The 17,932-nt window shown below is 40.7% G+C and overlaps 1 protein-coding gene and 1 long non-coding RNA gene across 2 annotated transcripts in view; one reads left to right on the plus strand and one right to left on the minus strand.

Annotated features, from left to right (window-relative positions):
- Positions 1-13,152, minus strand: part of NELFA (negative elongation factor complex member A) — a 25,908-nt gene extending 12,756 nt beyond the window's left edge. Inside the window, exons 1-7 of the mRNA XM_065836439.2 lie at positions 13,026-13,152; positions 12,008-12,272; positions 4,508-4,679; positions 3,211-3,372; positions 2,198-2,287; positions 259-389; positions 51-120 (exon numbers count right to left, since the gene is read on the minus strand). Coding sequence (XP_065692511.1) covers positions 51-120; positions 259-389; positions 2,198-2,287; positions 3,211-3,372; positions 4,508-4,679; positions 12,008-12,259 — 877 coding nt within the window. The 5' untranslated portion in view covers positions 12,260-12,272; positions 13,026-13,152. The remainder of the gene's footprint in view (positions 1-50; positions 121-258; positions 390-2,197; positions 2,288-3,210; positions 3,373-4,507; positions 4,680-12,007; positions 12,273-13,025) is intronic.
- Positions 11,669-17,932, plus strand: part of LOC139827968 (uncharacterized) — a 17,448-nt gene continuing 11,184 nt past the window's right edge. Inside the window, exon 1 of the long non-coding RNA XR_011739116.1 lies at positions 11,669-13,153. This is a non-coding gene — a long non-coding RNA (uncharacterized lncRNA). The remainder of the gene's footprint in view (positions 13,154-17,932) is intronic.

Consider the following 17,932-nt stretch of genomic DNA (forward strand, 5'->3'; position numbering starts at 1 on the left):
CCAGCTTATAGGTACATTAATAGCCTTGGTAAGTAGCATGCTATACTAACCTACTGTCTTTCTTCTTCTCTTTGCTTCACGGCCAGCACCTACCATATCCAGCTCAGAGATATCTAGAAGCTAAAAAGACAGACCATTCTTAAATTTATGTAGTTGATCTCTAAATATTGTCCTTATTTTTTTAATTTACTATATACAGATACTTGCAGGTAAAAGAACTGAGTAGGAAAGCAAGAGACTAAGAAAGAGTGCACCTACCTTTACTCCTCTTTCTTTGCGCAAAGGTGTTCTTGAGGGAGGGATAGGAGTTCTGTTTCCAGAAGGACTAAATACACTTGGTGCTGAAGTACTCCTAAATGGTGCTTGTTTTGGTATTCCTTTGAGTGGTGCTTAGGGAAGATCAAAAAAGGCAACAATTGTCACATATGTTCAATGAGTTACAAAAAACCAATAATAACGAGTTCTTCAGCTTTTCCCCTTCTTAAGGCGCACACACCCCCTGCCCTTTAACTGCAAATGTTTATAATGTGAAACCATCTATAATACATTAAATGTTCCTCAAAGATCAGATTAGGCTTCACCCTTCAAACAAGGAGTAAGGGACAATCTCTAGGCTTACACTTGCAACTCCACTGAAGTAATCAAGCAGGTGCACTGCTGTCAAGATATACTTTCTGTACATCCATTGATGCTTTCTTTACTTAAAAGAAATACACTTGGAACACACAAAAAGGTATTGGGCATGAATGTTCTGAATCCAATTATTGTCAAAAGTTGCTTTTTGAACTTTAAGATCTAGTTACTTGGTAAAACTGTATTTAACCAAAGATTCCTAGCCAAGCTTCCACAGGGCTAAGGGCTCGTAATCTACTGGAAAGGTAAATTACTGCTTCACAAAGTAGTCTGAAATTTTGGAGCTGCTGTTAGCAGAAGCAGTAGGATCCAATTTGGGTCTATATTGCAAACAGAAAAGCTTCTGTCTCAATACTTAGGAGAAAATGCTACACCTGTAAGAAGCTGTCTTGCCCCAACTTTAGACTGTTATCCTTCTACCTCAAGTTTAATGTAAGTGCTGAAGACAGCATTCTTTAATTAACTGCTAAAAAATTAGGGACACATATGTATCTATCAGGTCTCTGAGCCTTCTGACAATCTCATCATACCCTGTAATCTGAAGATAAACAGAATTTTAGTCTGAGGTTAGACACTCTGTATCCCTCTGTATTTTGTACTGAAAATCTCCCTGACCAATATAAGTTTCAGCAGAGTAAATCCAACTTGTCCCATAATTCATATTTCCAGAGACCACCTGGCTTTAAAAGCCAAGTCTAAAATTAGCTTATTAGTTCAACAGCTAAAAAGAATGTCAAGAACTAACGGTCAACTTCTATATTGGGACAATTTTTAGTTTAAATTGCAACTAAACTTTCTGCATTTCCTGCATGAAGATGTGGCAAAACTTTGGTGCTCAAAACCACATCTTAAATAGCATTGACATTAAGTATTTCATAGCTTGAAGCCACCACACCAAGAAATCACTCAAGTTTTACATCTCAGCACCATACTGGTGGTCAGAAAAGTTATGCCTGTGCAGTGATTTAAAGTATGTAGTTAATTTTGAACCCTCTTCTTGCTCCTAGTTAAAAACTTATTTGAAAAAATTCAAGCAGTTCAGGAACTTCAGCAAACAGTTGAAGTCTATTAATGCCAAGTTGAAGATTGACTGTGCATCTTTGTCATCTCCATTAAACAGAAGCCACTGTACAGCTCTGGCTGCAACGAGCACACTGTCCCTTCTTCTTTTTCCATGCAGAATTACACAAATACAAGACAATTTCAGTCTACTTCACAGCATTACTGTGATACAGTCTGCTCCCTTTTGGAGTAACATGACTTAGTCAGGAGTTATTCCTGGAGTGATGCAAATTAAATTCTCAAAGTCTATAGACATGATCTAGCTGTGTACATTTTAGAAGCATGGCAGGTATACTTGCCATTTAAAAAACCCCCACACTTTTGTTCTTTCTGACATAACATGTCAGAAACACTTCAATAGAAAGAGAGGGGGAAGCAGATATGGAGAATACTTTGTTTCAAAAAGAATTATGTTTTTGTAAAAGCTGGACAGCGATTTTACTCTTCATCAAGGCTATTTTATCAGATTTTCTTTCTGGGAAGTCATAAAAGTGAGCCATACTTGTCGTATCTATCTTTTTGACCAGCCCCCTGCCTTTGGCATGGAAAGGCACTCCTGCAGTCTTCTTGAGCTGTTGTGCAGTTTCTGTTGCTAAAAAGAAAAAGGGCTTTAGTTATTACAGAGTCTGTGCTGAAAAAACACAATACATTGCTGCTTTTGTAAAATGTTATTAACTAATACATAAAAAGATCAGAATAGCAACAAAGAAAGAATTATATTTTAATTAAAATATAGGTCATTTATATGTGGTAAAAACAGTATTTGGAGAAAATGCAAAAATCAATACGACTATGCAACTGACAAGATGGTCTAAGCTAAAACAAAGTATCAGAGTAGACAATTTACTTGATATTGAAATAAATAAAGTTCTATAGAACATCATAAAAAGATACAAATCTTGCATTTAACCAGACTAACTACTCAAGTCACATGCAAGAAAAGAAGCAAGCTACTGCACCAGAACAGCAGGTACAGTGAACTATTTTAAGATCGCTTAGTTCAAGTAGCTAGTGATACATACACATACATTGCCTTTTGTTAGTGAAAACCCTCTTGGCTTTCACACTCCATACAGCCATACTGAGCAAAAGATAGCATTAATTAGCAGCTCTTGCTCCCTGTTGCAAAAACTATATGGCAAAACAAAACCACGTTCTCATTTCAGTTTTGTTTCGGGAGCTTTAGCCAAAGCTATTCCTCACAAGTCTTCACAACAGACGTAAATATACCCATGAGACAATATATCTGTGCTTCAAAAAGCTACAGCTTTTTTATGCCTTGAAATCTGAACAGCATTCAAATCAAAATTAGCATTTTAATGTAAGCAAGGCCAGAATGACTTGCAGCTGCCCTTCCACACATAACGGTATATCAAAGAAAAGAGTCAGCCCAAGCTTTCATAACTGAAAATTTTAATGTATATGCCCATACCAGAGAATTAGACTGAATATAAATATTCCTTTCACCATTTAATTTGTTACTCAATCTTATCAACTATCTGTAATACTACTTACACTTCTGCAAGAGTTCAGCTCTGAGAGTGGCACTTTTAGGTTTCCTTTTCAGCTGGAAATGTTTCACTGGGGGAGTAAGTGGCCCAGCTAGTGTTGTCAAGGCATTTTTGTTTAAGTATTGGCATTCCAAGGGCAACATAGCTGAAGTTTCACATTCACTTACTGCATAAAGAGTTAACACAATACACATGAGTATTAGCACCTCTGATAGCAAATTACAAAAGATTTCACAACTAGACTGTATCAGTGGTTAAGTTTTACTTGTTTCAACACCAAGAATAATTTAGTTCTAATTATAACAAAGTATATAACCAGTTATTAGGATGTTTGTTTTTCACGTGAGTTTCCTAAGAGCTTCCATGTTAATTATACCTAGTCAAATTATAGGAATCTGAAATATGCTAAAATTATCAGAGTAAAAGAATATAAAAGTGACTGAATTCTCAGATTCCTTAAAAATTACACATAAAAAGAAAACTGCTTAAAAGTCCAAACCAAAAGTGTGAACAGACAAATGATTATTTGTTTATAGTAAGAAAACAATATGCTTCCATCTCCAAGTCATTTCATTATTGGCGTGCTGCAATCCTTATTACAATATAAGGTCTGTCTGTCAGTGCCTAAGGGCTTTTTCTAGGCAATGTGCTAAAGCAAACCCACTGAAGTAGGAGTAGCTTTGCATCACGATTGACTACATAGTTCGAAGCAGCAACTGTACAAGTGCCTGAGCCAGTATTTTCAGCTGCTAGTCATCAGACACCAGCAGGACAAGGCTTCTTGTGATCAGTTTCCCCTACAGCACCTATCATTTGTTGGCTAGAGGGCAACTTTCAGCAGAGATGCACCACCAGCCCATACAACAGTGAGTGGTGCTTCCACACACGCGCTGCCGAAACAGAGCCTTACTGTCTTCTTTGGTACCACAGCATACGAGACAGAGCAATATATGAAAAAACTCAACTTACTAAGTTGCAGTAAGTCAATTACCTATCGGTGCACATACAGCCTGTCTAAAATACTAAAGAATCCACATTAGCTTGTGCGTTGTCCATCAGAAAGCTCAGGGTAATAATACCTGACATGCAAGTTCTGGTGATGTGGGAACAGATAACTTAAGAAGTTCCCAGTCCAGTTAACGTGCCAGCTTGTGAACTGTGGCAGTTATGAGCTAAGACATACTGCTTGTCCTGATACTAATAGTGTTAAAAGAGCAAGACTGCCTGTGAAATTACAGTTTTTTTTTTTTTTTTAAAAAGGCATCACATTTTTGTAACTATCACCAACAGGAAAGGCTTACCTTTTTCTCTAAGCTCTCCTAAAATATCTTGAACATTGGGATTCTGTTCTTCAAGATCAAGGTTAAGGGAGCCAGTATCTGGAAAGGATTTTAAAATATCAGCTACCATTAAGACCCAGGGGTCTGAATCCAAGGTAGCGAGCTGGACAATTTCAGTCAGTGCCCCTTTCATCTAACAAAAAAAGAAAAAGAAAATCAGCCAATTTGAAACAGTTTTAAACAGTGTACAGTTGGATTTTAATTATTATTTTAAAAAGACACTAACATAAACATGCAATGTTTTACTACTGGGGAAGGGAAGAGGGAGACTGCTTCAACAGCACAGTTAAACATTAACCCTATAACTAAGTAAAGAATGAACCAAGATAACTTTTTTAATATGTTGCTTTTGGTCAATCTAACCCAAGTTTGTTTTGAGCTTTTGGCAGCTCAAAGCTTTGTTTAGCACTGAATGTTTTTGCTAAAAGCAACAGGCCTTATTCTTACATTACTTTCTCCTTACATTCTACACTTATACTCCCAGTGTACTCATATCTTATATTCAGTGATAAGAATACACAACTAGAATACAAGAAGTTATTTAGAACAAGCATATAAATGAAGATGTGCCCCTTTCTGGGCTACAGAATAATACAGCAGACAGACCATATCTGCACCATATGAACATAAACTAAGTCCTCAAAATTTTACTTAGGCCAAACTAATGTGTTTCATGCTAATGAAAACTGTATTATTTGACAAAAACTACATATTACAATGTACACCTAGCCTTCTAATATGCCACAAGTAACAAGACTTTCCATATACTCCAAGTTTTCAGAGTCAGAAAAGTTATTTTTCTTTAAGCCCCTATCTTGAAGAAGGGGAAATACATAAGATCAATTAAAAAAATTCACTGTCACAGTAACTTTTTAAATTACTGATCAACAGGTCTGTTGGCGCTATGAAATGAAATTTAAAAAAATAAAAAAAAAAATCAAGGTGACTACAGTCAGTGGTTTACACAGTGAATCTCTTAAATTAGTTGTTTTACTTCATTCACAAGTAAGCTTAAACCCCCCAAATAAGGATGGAACGTTTGTTTTCTTGGTAAGTAAAATTTTATGTGGGCATTGAAGCATTAGCTTCACAGAACTAAGGTGTTTGAGATGTACTGTGCATCTCTCAAGCCACAAAACATAACTGTAAAATTGCATATTTAGACATATTCTACCTGTATTGTATTAACACCGAAGAATTTACAAGCAAGTATCGGGAAATATTTGAATATTGACTTTTCACAAGCCCTTGTGGCACATACAGCTTAGTTATAGTCTACATGTTTCTGAACATACGCAGACAAACAAGATTAATCTTTACCTTTATGCTGTATTTCTTTCCCTTTATTTAGAACCTGCCTTCTCTTATATGCAAAAGTTTATAAAATAAGCTTACTCTACTCATACAACTCTAAGAAATAAAAATTAAAGCTCTGCTCTCCATTTTTCCCACGGAGCACTTTTAAAGCTCAGCAGAGGCAGACAAACATATTGACATTTCTCAATTCCTTTCACCCATGCAATGTTACTGCCCTCTCACTTAAGAAAAGTTTACACATGCACTATAGGGGCAGATTGTCCTTTGCCCCTTGCATGTTTTAGCACTCATAAGGTGCTTGTGAAAAGAACCAGATGAGTCCATTTGACTAAAAGAAAGCATCTCTCTATAGCTTTAAGCTTGATCAGCCCCTTGATGTGGTTGACCATAGCCACAGAAACACTATAAACACAAAAAGAGGGGAGCAGAAAGGAGACACTAGAACAGTCAGTTACCATCTTTGGCAGCATTATTGACTTGCTCTGTATTAAACTGACCAGTAACCATAATCACACACTGTTTAACATGCTGTCAAATTTAACCAACACTTACCCAATAGAGAGAATCAATTTCTAAGGTTCTAGTCTTTGTTGCCCTCCATTGCTTATTTCTTTCTCAGTAAACATAAAAATCCCACCTCAACTCCACACAGACTTGTCAGTCTCTCTACTCTAACCCTAAATGGCTCATCACAAGTCATTTCTACTACAGTGGATGAGGACAAGTGTGAAACTAACGAAACAAAATCCTTTATTCTCCTATTTATCCTATAGGAATTACAGCACTGATCTACGTAAAACACCTGAAAATTTAAAACATACCATAAAAGTTGATGAAGCTATGGTTTATTCATAGGTCTTCAACAACAAGCTTTTATCTGGACACCACTAATGCAGGTCAGAGTATAGAATGTAATTTCCTTCATCAAAGCAAACTCAGGCAATAGTTGGAGGAAAGATGTCTCCTGTATCCCTCTCAATTTACCCTTCATATCTGCTCCACAAAACTCCTATTTGCAACAAAATTTCAAATAGCTACATGCCTATACTATGGATGTTCTACAGAGCTTCTGTCTGGGCATGTTACATTTCACATTGCTCTCAGGGCAGCTCAAATTCAGGCAACCTACTTATGCTGCATCCCACTGCTTCACATGACTTTGAGACCCAAGCCCAGAAACAACTTGTTTGCCAAATACTGGGCAAATAACGTTATCGCAAGGTCTCATGGCAGAAAGAACAGGTCACTGTAACACACAGGGAAGCAAAGCGCAGTAACATGTACTGTGAGCTAACCTGAGACATTGCCTGAGTACAGGTTTGCATTTAACAAGCCTGGATTTGAGTTTTGACTCAGGTTTGTCTTCAACTGGTGATTTAACTATATGTTCCCAGTTCACTGTTGAACTGGCAGATGAAAAAAATTTCATTTGCGGTTTGAGAATGCATGAAATGCAACTCAAAATAACAGAGAAACCTACGTACAGTTTTTCTGTTACTTTACAGAGCACAGCCATAATGCCAAACTCTTAATTGTAAAAGATTGCAACACTGGGTCAGTCAGAGTCCCATCAGCTCCAACCAGCACCTTGCTAAGCATGAATGTCAAGGTCTGATGCAACATGTTCTGGCATTTCTCTCATCTAAAACTTAAGGACCTCAAGTATTTTTCTCGGCCTGCTGGCACATAAAAAAAAAGGCAGCACAAGGCATGACTAGAAACATCTAACAAGAAAGGATCAGACAGGATAGAGAAAGTCTGGGAACAGAGACAAAGGAAGATTAATAATGGCTGTGCAGGAAGAATACACAAACAGCACCATGAGAAGGAGTAAAAAAGGAAATGTTGCTAGAAATATGCAAAGTTACAGCTCCAAGATGACTTCTTGCAAAGAATTCCTATTCATTTGCTTTATATTAGGTCTAAATTAATATATATGACTATACTTTAGGCAACTGCATCAACAGTTGGCTAATAAACCAAATCAAGCTTTAATCTTTTCAGAGGTCATAGAGAAGGTGATATTTATAAGGTATCTGTATTATTATAGAGCATTTTCATTAAGCTAAAAGCATTGGCTTGGAAGCACAGTATTAATATTTACGCAATACAAAACTAAGATGGATCAAATATCACTATTGTATATGTTTTGTATCTTAATAATGAAAAAGAGTAGAAGGGGCCAAGAGTGATATTAGATTAAATTATACCATATTACATCACAAAAGAATTCAGAATACTAAAAGCAGGCCAGAAAGATGCACAGCAGCCTGCCTGTTCTGAACAGAGAGGGAAGGTAAGTATCTTGTGTCCTCTTATTCTTTTGTTACTTCTACCCCACAAACACACACTTCCACGAATAGAGGACTCCTGATTCACATAACAAGTGAGAAGAAACAGTCTTGACTTTCACGCTCTTGCAGCTACTGTAACAAGAGGGCAGGTCCCTGCTGGGAGAGGTATCTTTCTCCCAAGATAATTCAGAGAGCACAGAAGCACACAGTCCTCATTCCAGACTGGGTTGTAACATCAGAGTCTAACCCTGAACAAAGAAATGAAATGCCGGCACAAAAGAAAACTTGTGCTTCCAAATGTGAATCAGGTTAGCAAGATTATAATATACAAAATAAACACAAGTAACTGTTGTGCCAAATTCACAGCTGAAACTCTGGTCAGCACTACACTGAGCTTGAGGCATAATTTCAAATAAGCACGATTACTTAGAAAAGAATTAGCAGATTAAAAGCTAGGGGGCAGGGAGATTCAAGAGTTAGCAAGTTCTGCCCAGAGAACTACAGTGGGAAACGATATCTTTGATAACTGCCTACAAAACACACTTAAATTGAAAATGGGAGCCAATTATTCTTATTAGTCAGCGGGAACAAACATGCAGTAATGAGGTTCACAGCATGATAAAAAATTAGGTTTATTACCTATCCCACAAGAGTCTTAGGAGGATTAAGTCATTTATATCTATACAATATTTGGAGTGTTGAATGAAAACATTATGAAAATTGAAGGATATTACATTTGAGAAAAACATACTTAAGCAAAGTACTGAGCTTTCAAGAGAGCTCAATGAACATTCACTGGTCTAGATTGAAGCTTTCACATAGACTTCGAAAGCACCAGCAGCCAGTTAAACCCCTTCTAAAACAAATACCACCACACTTTTCTTGATTCCTGCATAACTTTACTCAGATATCTGCACTCAGATGGTTTCCCTTTTATTCTGTGCCTCAGTGAAAACGCTATTATAGAGGAAACCTGAAAAAAAATATTTTGAACAGAAAATAACTAAGTCCAATCTGTTATCTGCTGAGGGGAGTATCACAGATTCATAGAATATCATTTAACATGTTACATAACAAAACAGTAACATGTTCTGCATCCACCAGCGAGATTCCCAAAGCTTTACAAAGCTGATGCAGTATGTTTTCCAATACTACTAAGTTTCCAAATGCCAGCTCAGTGTTTCTCACACATGATCGACACAGACTTGCACGTGGCACAGAAAACACAGATAGGAGTTTCCAAAGAGACTAATGAAGTACCTTTGCAGTTAAATCATTTTCAGATAGGGGCATAATTTCCAAATGAGGAATTTAACTCCCAGGCAGCTACAGAAATCCTACAATGGTGTATCTCTGCCAGCAAAGAGACACCATGTTCAGCACTCCACAATATACTGAGCAGAGGAGCACACATACACTGAACACACATGTGTTCCGCATATCATATGTAAGATACCTAGTGTCCATTAAAATATAAACAATCTTGACCATAAGTTATGCCACAAATATTCACATATACAACCTATTTTAGCAAACTCACTGCACATGATGAGTACCCGATAAGACACCATCCCTTTCCATCAGCAGTTCAGCTACACCATCTATTTTCACCATTTTAGAAGGAACTGTATAATGATAACAGCAGACCTCCCAGCAATGTTAAGAGTTTCTGCCTCAAGAGGTTGGTTTTTTTTTATTTTTAACACTTTTTAAGCCTTCCCTCTCAGTTTAAAAAAAAAAAAAAAAAACAAACACACACACACCACGCATGTCCCTAAAATAATTAAGATTTTACAGGTGCTTTGCAAAGGACTGAAAATATGCTAAATCCCTAGATCTTGATCCAGTATGCTCTGTAATTTATGACTGAATTCACAAACTCTATCGAAGAAGTGAGAAATGCCCAAATATCTTCTGTTACACAGTAACGAGAGCTTTATATTTGGAACACAACTGATAACTTGAACAACACACTAAAAAGCACAACTGACTTACTGCTCTTCACATACACGTTATCTCCACAGCTAAAAAACGCACAGATCAAGTAAAGCTGCTGGCTAGCATCTTCCTCAGAAACAGTTTGAAAAGTTTTTACCCATCCAGCGAACACTCTCACAGCATTTCAACATGATTTCATTTTTGCTTGAATGCTGCCCCCTCAAAGAGCTGGCATGACCATTATTTATAAAGGTCCCTAAGCTTTTTTAAACTCCTTTCTCTTCAGTGTAAAAACATTGTTAATTCATTAGCTTTTTCTGAACACTGCAATACTAATTTCTTCCGTGTTACTTGGATTTTCACAGTACTTCGGAAGAATTTTGCCTACTCAGAGTTCACACAGGCTTATGCATAGCTCCTTTCTGGCCTTGGTTATTTTGTTTGTCCAACATACAACTGCATTTGTCACACACAAGGAAGACAGCTTGTGCACTGGACAGACACTAAACATGAATATCATGTTTCAAAAATTAGGAGTAAACATGCTGAACAACATTTTTTTTAAAGTGACACTAATTACAATGTAACACAGCGAACAATCGCACAGATGCATGTGGCAAGACACTGACATAAACTATTGCTTAAACATGATCCTTACGTATTTTCAGCTTAGAAGTATAAAAAAAGCTGAGCATACAATAATCCAAGTTACATATGGTCTCTCCACACCCTGCCTAGTATATAGATATTTTAATCTTAAGCAGCAGTTGTGTCTTAGCCAAGAAAAAGACTAGTGCAAGCACTGTTGAGCATACTCCACACAATAAGGTGAGGATTAACAACGCACCACCTCCGTGATTGTTACCAGGAATCAGTACCATACATGGTAGGAGAGGAATTCCTTGAATTTGGCTGAAGAAACTTACACATTTCTCAATTATTCTCCCACTATTGACTCCAACATCAGTAACTGCCCACTGGTAAGAATAAGCCATCCGCAGATGAGGTAAGATCCATGGTCAAGTGAAAAAGCTCACAGAGCCAGCTAGCTTATTAACCACGGTAGGACAGTAGCTAAAAGCACCAGTTGTTCCCAGAAAGGTAAAGAGAAACTAAAAAAAGGATGGTAACCTTCCTCAAGCAAGACCAGGCTGCAGTAAGGAAGGGGAAAGCACTGCTCAGTGCAGACCCCAGATCTTCCATTCCCAAAGTTTCAGCACTTGCTGCTGTCCTTAAATCTGAGAAGTTTGACTTGGGACACCTACACAACTGCCAGTATCAGGAAAGGAGAGTGAAGGAAGCCTGACACACCACTGTTCCTAAACGATCCTGCCTCTACTTTCTAATCCTAGAGTAACCACTGCCTCAGAAAAGCCCTCTTCCCCAAAGGCACTCAAATTATACCAATACACAGCCCTACAACTTCGGGTCTATATGGAGGTGTAAGAGTGGTTTCGGGTTGAAACTGCCTTCAGAAGGCCAGTGCCAACCAGAGACTCCCCGAAGAGAAGGAGCAGCAGCAAAGCTGCCCCTCGCTCCCTTATCACTGGGAATTCCAGTCCTTCCCCTCACACCAAGGACCGAGTCCTCCGAGCTGGGCCTCAGCAGAGCACCCTGACAGCTCAGACGTCCAAGAAAGGGAGCGGCGGGGATGTCTGTGGGCACCAGCCTCACATCTGCCCTTGAGGAGCTGCCGCCGCCCGTTCAACCGCCCGTTCCAACCGCGCGGGACGCGGCAGCGCGAGGCCGCGGCGTCTCCCCTCCCCACAGGCTCCGTGTGGTAAAGGCGGGCGGGGGAGGTGGTGCCGGCGCTTCCCTTCTCCCCTCACGCCACCTCCGACCGACCTCTCCCCCCCTCACACGCACCCAGCTCCGGTTCAGCTTCCCGCGCAAGCTCCCACCCGGCTCTCACCTCATCCACCGCCCGGCGGGGCAGGTGCAGCATCCCCAGGAGCAGCTTGAGCTTGACGGCCGAGGAGAGGCCGTGGAAACAAAGGCGGATGTTGTCGATCACCGAAGCCGTGAGCAGCGAGGCAATGCTCGGCGGCGCCCACAGCTCGTCTGTGGAGCCCAGTTTGTTGTGCAGCCACAGGCCAGTGTCGCTTTCCCGCATCGACGCCATCTTGGGAGCGGGGCGAAAAAAGAGGGGATTCTCCACGGGCATTTTATGAAGACACCTAAAGGGAGGAAGGGAGGGGGTAAGGACCCCTGTGAGTCGCCGTTTTGTTCGTAAGCCAAAATGGCGGCGCCCAATGAGACTGCACTAGCGAAGGCGGAGATTCTGCCGTAACCTAAAATGGCGGCGTCCAGAGGGCGAAAAACTGCGAGTCTGTTCTCATCTCTCGCTCTGTTGCAAAATGGCGCCCGCCGCAGCTTTTCTTCCGTATTGCAAGATGGCGCCGCCTCACCGCGGGAAGCTTCTCCGCCGGCCCCGACTCGTTGTCCCTCACAGTTCGCCCTAATTTCTGCAGGGTTCTCCCCTGCAGTAGATACCCGAGAGCCAGGACCGGGGTGCCGAACCACCGCGGCGCCAGACTGCACAACTCGGATGCAGGCCGGGGCCCGCCCCTCCTCTCCGAGAGCGCTGCCAGGCTCCCGCTTTCCCCTTCTCGCCCGGGAGCCGCCTCATGGGCTCAGGGCGCCGGGCGGCGGCCGCTGGAGGCGGGAGAAACGCTGAGGGCCCCGCTGCCAGCCCGCCTTTCCCCCGGGGCTTTGTGGCCCGTCCGACACAGCGTTTGGTGGAGCCACGTCCCCTTTCCTCACAGCACCCATGTCCCCGAGGGGGCGGGTGAGCGGCCCTTCAGCGCTGCCCACTTTGCACCGCAAGCACCCGCCAGCACCCTCCTCTGCTCGGCCTATGCTGCCTCGTTTTCCCCACACAGCTCCATGAGGAGCTTATTAGAGCTAACAGCACCCTAAAGCGCACGCACCTCCCTGGTTTCCTCAGGTCCTGTCAGACCTTGGCTTGTTTCTCATCCCAGCGAGTTCAGCGCAGCTCACTGACACGGTTCTAGACAGCGATACCTCCCCGGCAGTGCTGCGGTTTAACACAAGAAGAGTTGAGTGTTTTTCATAGTTTTCCCCAGAGATTTTTGTGCTGGGTGCTTCAGAGATGTAGGAGGCTGCCTCAGTGTCTGGCACAAGCAATAGGCGCTCAGAAATTGGGAGTCGGTGTGCATACATTCGTATTCCCTCGTGATTCAGCTCATTGTTATTTAAATATGAAAAATTAATAAATTGCCTAAATCCCAGAAGACAAAGTTTTTCCAAGTGTGGCTTAAAGGGCTCATCTTAGTGTGTTTCTAATTGAAATTCTAACACAGGAGTTGTAGGAGTGCATGGCAAATTCACCTTTCTCTAAGCTTTTGAATCAACACCTTTTTTTTTTTTAACAACATCCTTCCTTTAAAGGAGGTTTATGGTTTTTTTTTTCTTTTACAACCTGATTTATCTAGGAGAGCAGAGCAATTGTTGCTGAGGTGTTTTATATTTCCTTAATGTGGCATTGTGGAGTGATATACTTTATTCCCGTTCCCAACTTTACTAATATCCAAAATACTGAGTGTGTGCAGCTCTTGGTTGCCATAAAATTGACTTTTATCAGTGTGGAAGTGTTATAGAGCAAAGAGTTTTTATGGGAATAGACTATGCATTACTACATTAGGAGATTTTTTCCACACCTAATCATTTAAAATGTGTGTGCAAATGCACACATGCATTTTGTCGATACTGTCAATGTATACTCAAATGTTATTTAAGACAAAACTTGTGTATACAGTCAGCTGACATTTTAGAACAGCAAAATTGGAGTAGGGACAGTTTGTCTGGCACATAAATTGTTCTGTTGAGAATTTTAGGTGACTTCTATCTCAGTATGGTAGTTCAGTCCATAGTTGTAGGAGAATTATTTATCCACAGGTAACTGTTTATCTGTTACTTTGTACAGAAAAAAAAATAAATGAGAGAGTGGGTTAAATCATTAAAATGAAAACAGAATAGGAAATGAATTAAAATAAAAGGTTTAAAAAACAGCTGTAAAGGAATGGTATTCATTTAGACGTGGAATTAACAGGCCACTATCACTAATAACCTTTACCCTCCGTTGATTATACCCAGCTGTTTAAAGTAGGCACCAGTATTGCTAAGAGGCATGTGCTTAACTGCACTGCAAAATCCCATTGAGTTTGTGGGAACTGTTTGTTTCATGGCAGGAGAGTGAGCTTTGGGTTGCAGGTTACTTGGGGTAGAGACCATATGTTGCTGTACGTAACGTAGCTCTGGATACATTTTAGGTCTGATTTTACTTAAGGGTATGGACTCTGCTGTGAGAAAATGTTCTGAAAATAAAAAAGTGTAAAGTGGCATGATTGTGACAAAATTCCCCAAACCTATCAGTGAGGCATAGCTTAATAATTCGCTGTTAACTCTACTTTTTGCAGTCAGCTACTATTGAAAATGCATAATCTGTGAGGTTACAAAAAGAAATCTAGTTAAGAAAGGAAAGCTAGTAGTGTTCTCGCCTTCAAATGTGAGGAGAAAGTGGTTTGCACAGCTGGTTGTCTTCAAGCAGTAGCTAACACAGAGAGTTAACCTGGTTCTATGGGGTGGCATGAGTGGTTTTTAAGCATCAGACCTGATAAATGCTCTGCAGCTCCATGGTGTAAGGTGTGCACTTGTACAGTTCACGTGGACTGAACTTTTTTTTGAAAGGGTAACTTTGTTCTGGTAAACTTTGTGTGGGATTGGGTACTGGCTTTCTCAGGCAATGCCAAACTGCACGCTGGTGGAAGCCAAAGGGAGTATTATTGTTAATACATCCTTTCTTTGTTCTTGTGCTTTCCTCGAGGCATCTATTTTGAGACACTGTCAAGTGTTAAAACATGGAGCTGCATGGCCATCTAGTCTGAGCTGCTGTAATCATGTCTCTGTTCTTATCTGAAGTGTGACTTGGAAAGGGAGCCCATTCTGTGACATGTATCTGGAATACAGATTTGCAGAGTCTATTTGGCTCCAGTCATATTGCCTGCAGATTTGTCCCTAGCAGCTGTTAAGTGAACGGGCATACTGACTGTGGAGATTAAGACAAAGTTCCAGCAAACTGAGAGGATGCTTTTGTCCTCTCTACTTACTAGTACCTTAGCTATCTGTTGGAATATAATGAAGCTTTATTTATTTTTTTACCTAAATTTTGTTTAGCTTGAGTAGAGATTTTCAGAGTAATGTGGCAAATAAAGGAGTGCTTATTCCTTAGGAATTCCTGAAGCTAGAAAGGGTATACTTGATTTCCCTGGAAGTGCTTTACATCCCACATGATGTTGCATTACACAGTTAATTGTCTGCAGATGTTTTCTCCTCTAAGTTGCAAGGCCCTCTTTCAAAGTTGGTGATGTTGAATATCAAATTTTTGGGAAGAGTTGGAGCATGCTGTGGGACAGATTGGGGGGAGACACCCAAGATTCACTTTCCCAATTGTGACAGCATTCAAATAAAAACCAGACATAGGCAAGGATTCATCTCTTTGAATCCACTTTATAATTGTTTTGAGAGAGATACAACTTTATCTCACACCAAAACCAGTGCTTCAGGAATTTCCTAGCCTTCAGTTTACCAGGTTACTGGTTGAAAACCAGACATGCTGAGGTGAATTAGTCCTGCACTGTGAGGGCAGAGTGCTGTGTTACACATCAGACCCAGAATAATTGTGTGTACTCAGAAGGATGTTACAGGGATGGAGTCTGGAGCTCTCCTGGTTTGTGGGAAAGCAGGACTGCATCTCAGCAGAGCACCCAAGTTGAGGAGTGGTATACTGATAGGCAAAGATTCCAGATTGGTGTTGGCATGGAGCTCTCAGTGAACAAGAAGCTGCTTTTACCATGTTTTAGGAAGCACTGAGGCATGTGCAATAAACACAGCATTAGCAGTGGCACTCAGTTCCCACTGGCATCTCATCCTGCAATGGCAAGGCCAAGGGAGGTTCTCCTCCTCTTCTGCTCTGCCCTGGTGAGGCCACATCTGCAGTAATGCACCCAGTTCTGGGCTCCCTGGTTGAAGAAGGACAAGGAATTACTGGAGGGAGTCCAGAGGAGACCTACGAAGATGATGAGGGGTCTGGAGCACCTTTCTTATGAGGAAAGACTGGGGGCACTGGATCTGTTCAGCCTGGAGAAGCTGAGAAGGGATCTCATCATTGTTCATAAATATCTCAAGGGTGGGTGTCAAGAGGATGTGACCAGACTCCTTTCAGTGGTGCCCAACAATAGGATGGGGGGCAATGAGCACAGACTGAAGCGGATGAGGTTCCATTTGAATATGAGGAGAAACGTCTTTACTCTGAAGGTGTGAGAGCCCTGGACCAGGCTGCCCAGAGAGGTTGTGGAGTCTCCTTCTCTGCAGACATTCAAACCCGCCTGGACACCTTCCTGTGTGATCTGCTCTGGTGAACCTGCTTTAGCAGGTGGGTTGGACTGGATGATCTCCAGAGGTCACTTCCAACCAGTCTGGGATTCTGGGATTCTGTATGGCCGTTTCTGAGCCAGCAAAGCTTGAGGCTGTGATTCATGCCATGGTGACAGGGGCCAGCCCAAGATGGCAGACAAAGCAGTATGTGTATTACCATAGAAAACACTCTCCTGCCCCGCAACATTTCCATTAAGGTTAAATAACTGAGCTTTTATCCTGTTTTATTTTTACTTTCATGTTTGTAAGTGGAGTTCTAAACACTGCAATGTTTTAGTACATTCAGTATTTCAGTATGTTTTGAAAGTGCAGTTTCCTAGCTTTTTTTTTTTTTTTCTTTTTCATAATAAGAGGACTAATTTAACCTGTGATATCAGGTTGACACATAAGTTGTCTCTGTGGTTAAACCTTTAGAGCTGTCAGAGCTACTCATGGAGTAACTGGTAGTAGTAACAGGCTGATATCCTTTAGGTTAACTGGTAACAGAGGTTTGTCAGTGGGTCTAAGTTGCACACAGTTTTAAAGAAAATCCATTTCACTATCTTTACACACACAAATTATCATTAATCACCACTTGATTTTATAAAATAGTATTTACTGCCAGTTTTAGTACCTGTCAATACATTCTTATACTGATTCACTTCATAAAATGCTGCTTATTATGAGTTTTTAATTTTGTGTGGGAGGGTTTTTTTTGACCTATCTTAAACTTTGTTGTAGTAATGGGATCTGAAAGGAAACACTGTCTGAGCATTTACTCACACAAAACCAGATTATCTGACTTCCTCAAGTCAAATGGGAAACTCACTCATGGGAACCCCTTGTGTCAGCTGTGACACAGCCACCTACCTTCCCTGGCAGGCAAAGTCTCTTGAAAAGATACAACTCTATTCTGGCAGAAATGAAGATAAATAAAGATAAAAGCTATGAAAAGTGTCCTGGATACATCTTCTCTTGTGAACTGGCATGGCCTGATGGGCAGTAATTATTGCAATCGTGCTCCATCTGGCTATCTTTGTCCAGGATTATGCTTGTATTGCTGTCATACCCTCTTACAAATCACCCACATGATTCTGGTTATATTTTTCCCCAAACAAACTTCAAAATGGAGTAGTGACTTCAGACCTAGGATGATAAAGGCCTGTGGAGAGTGAGAGGTAGAACTCGAAACAGTCATTTCCTTCCTATCTGCTCTAGAGCAGTTTCATCTGATATAGTGCCACTCTTGGACTCCGACGTCTAGTAGCGGCTAATGGGGCCTGAAAATTGAAGCTTATCAGCAATGATGAAACAATTTCCTTGAAGTCTCTGTGGAGCGGCATAACTATGTGACAGGTCCCATCCTTGAGAAAACAGCCATCTGTTTGGAAGCTTCCCTTCT

Source organism: Patagioenas fasciata, chromosome 4, assembly GCF_037038585.1.
Source record: "Patagioenas fasciata isolate bPatFas1 chromosome 4, bPatFas1.hap1, whole genome shotgun sequence".
NCBI lineage: Eukaryota > Metazoa > Chordata > Aves > Columbiformes > Columbidae > Patagioenas > Patagioenas fasciata.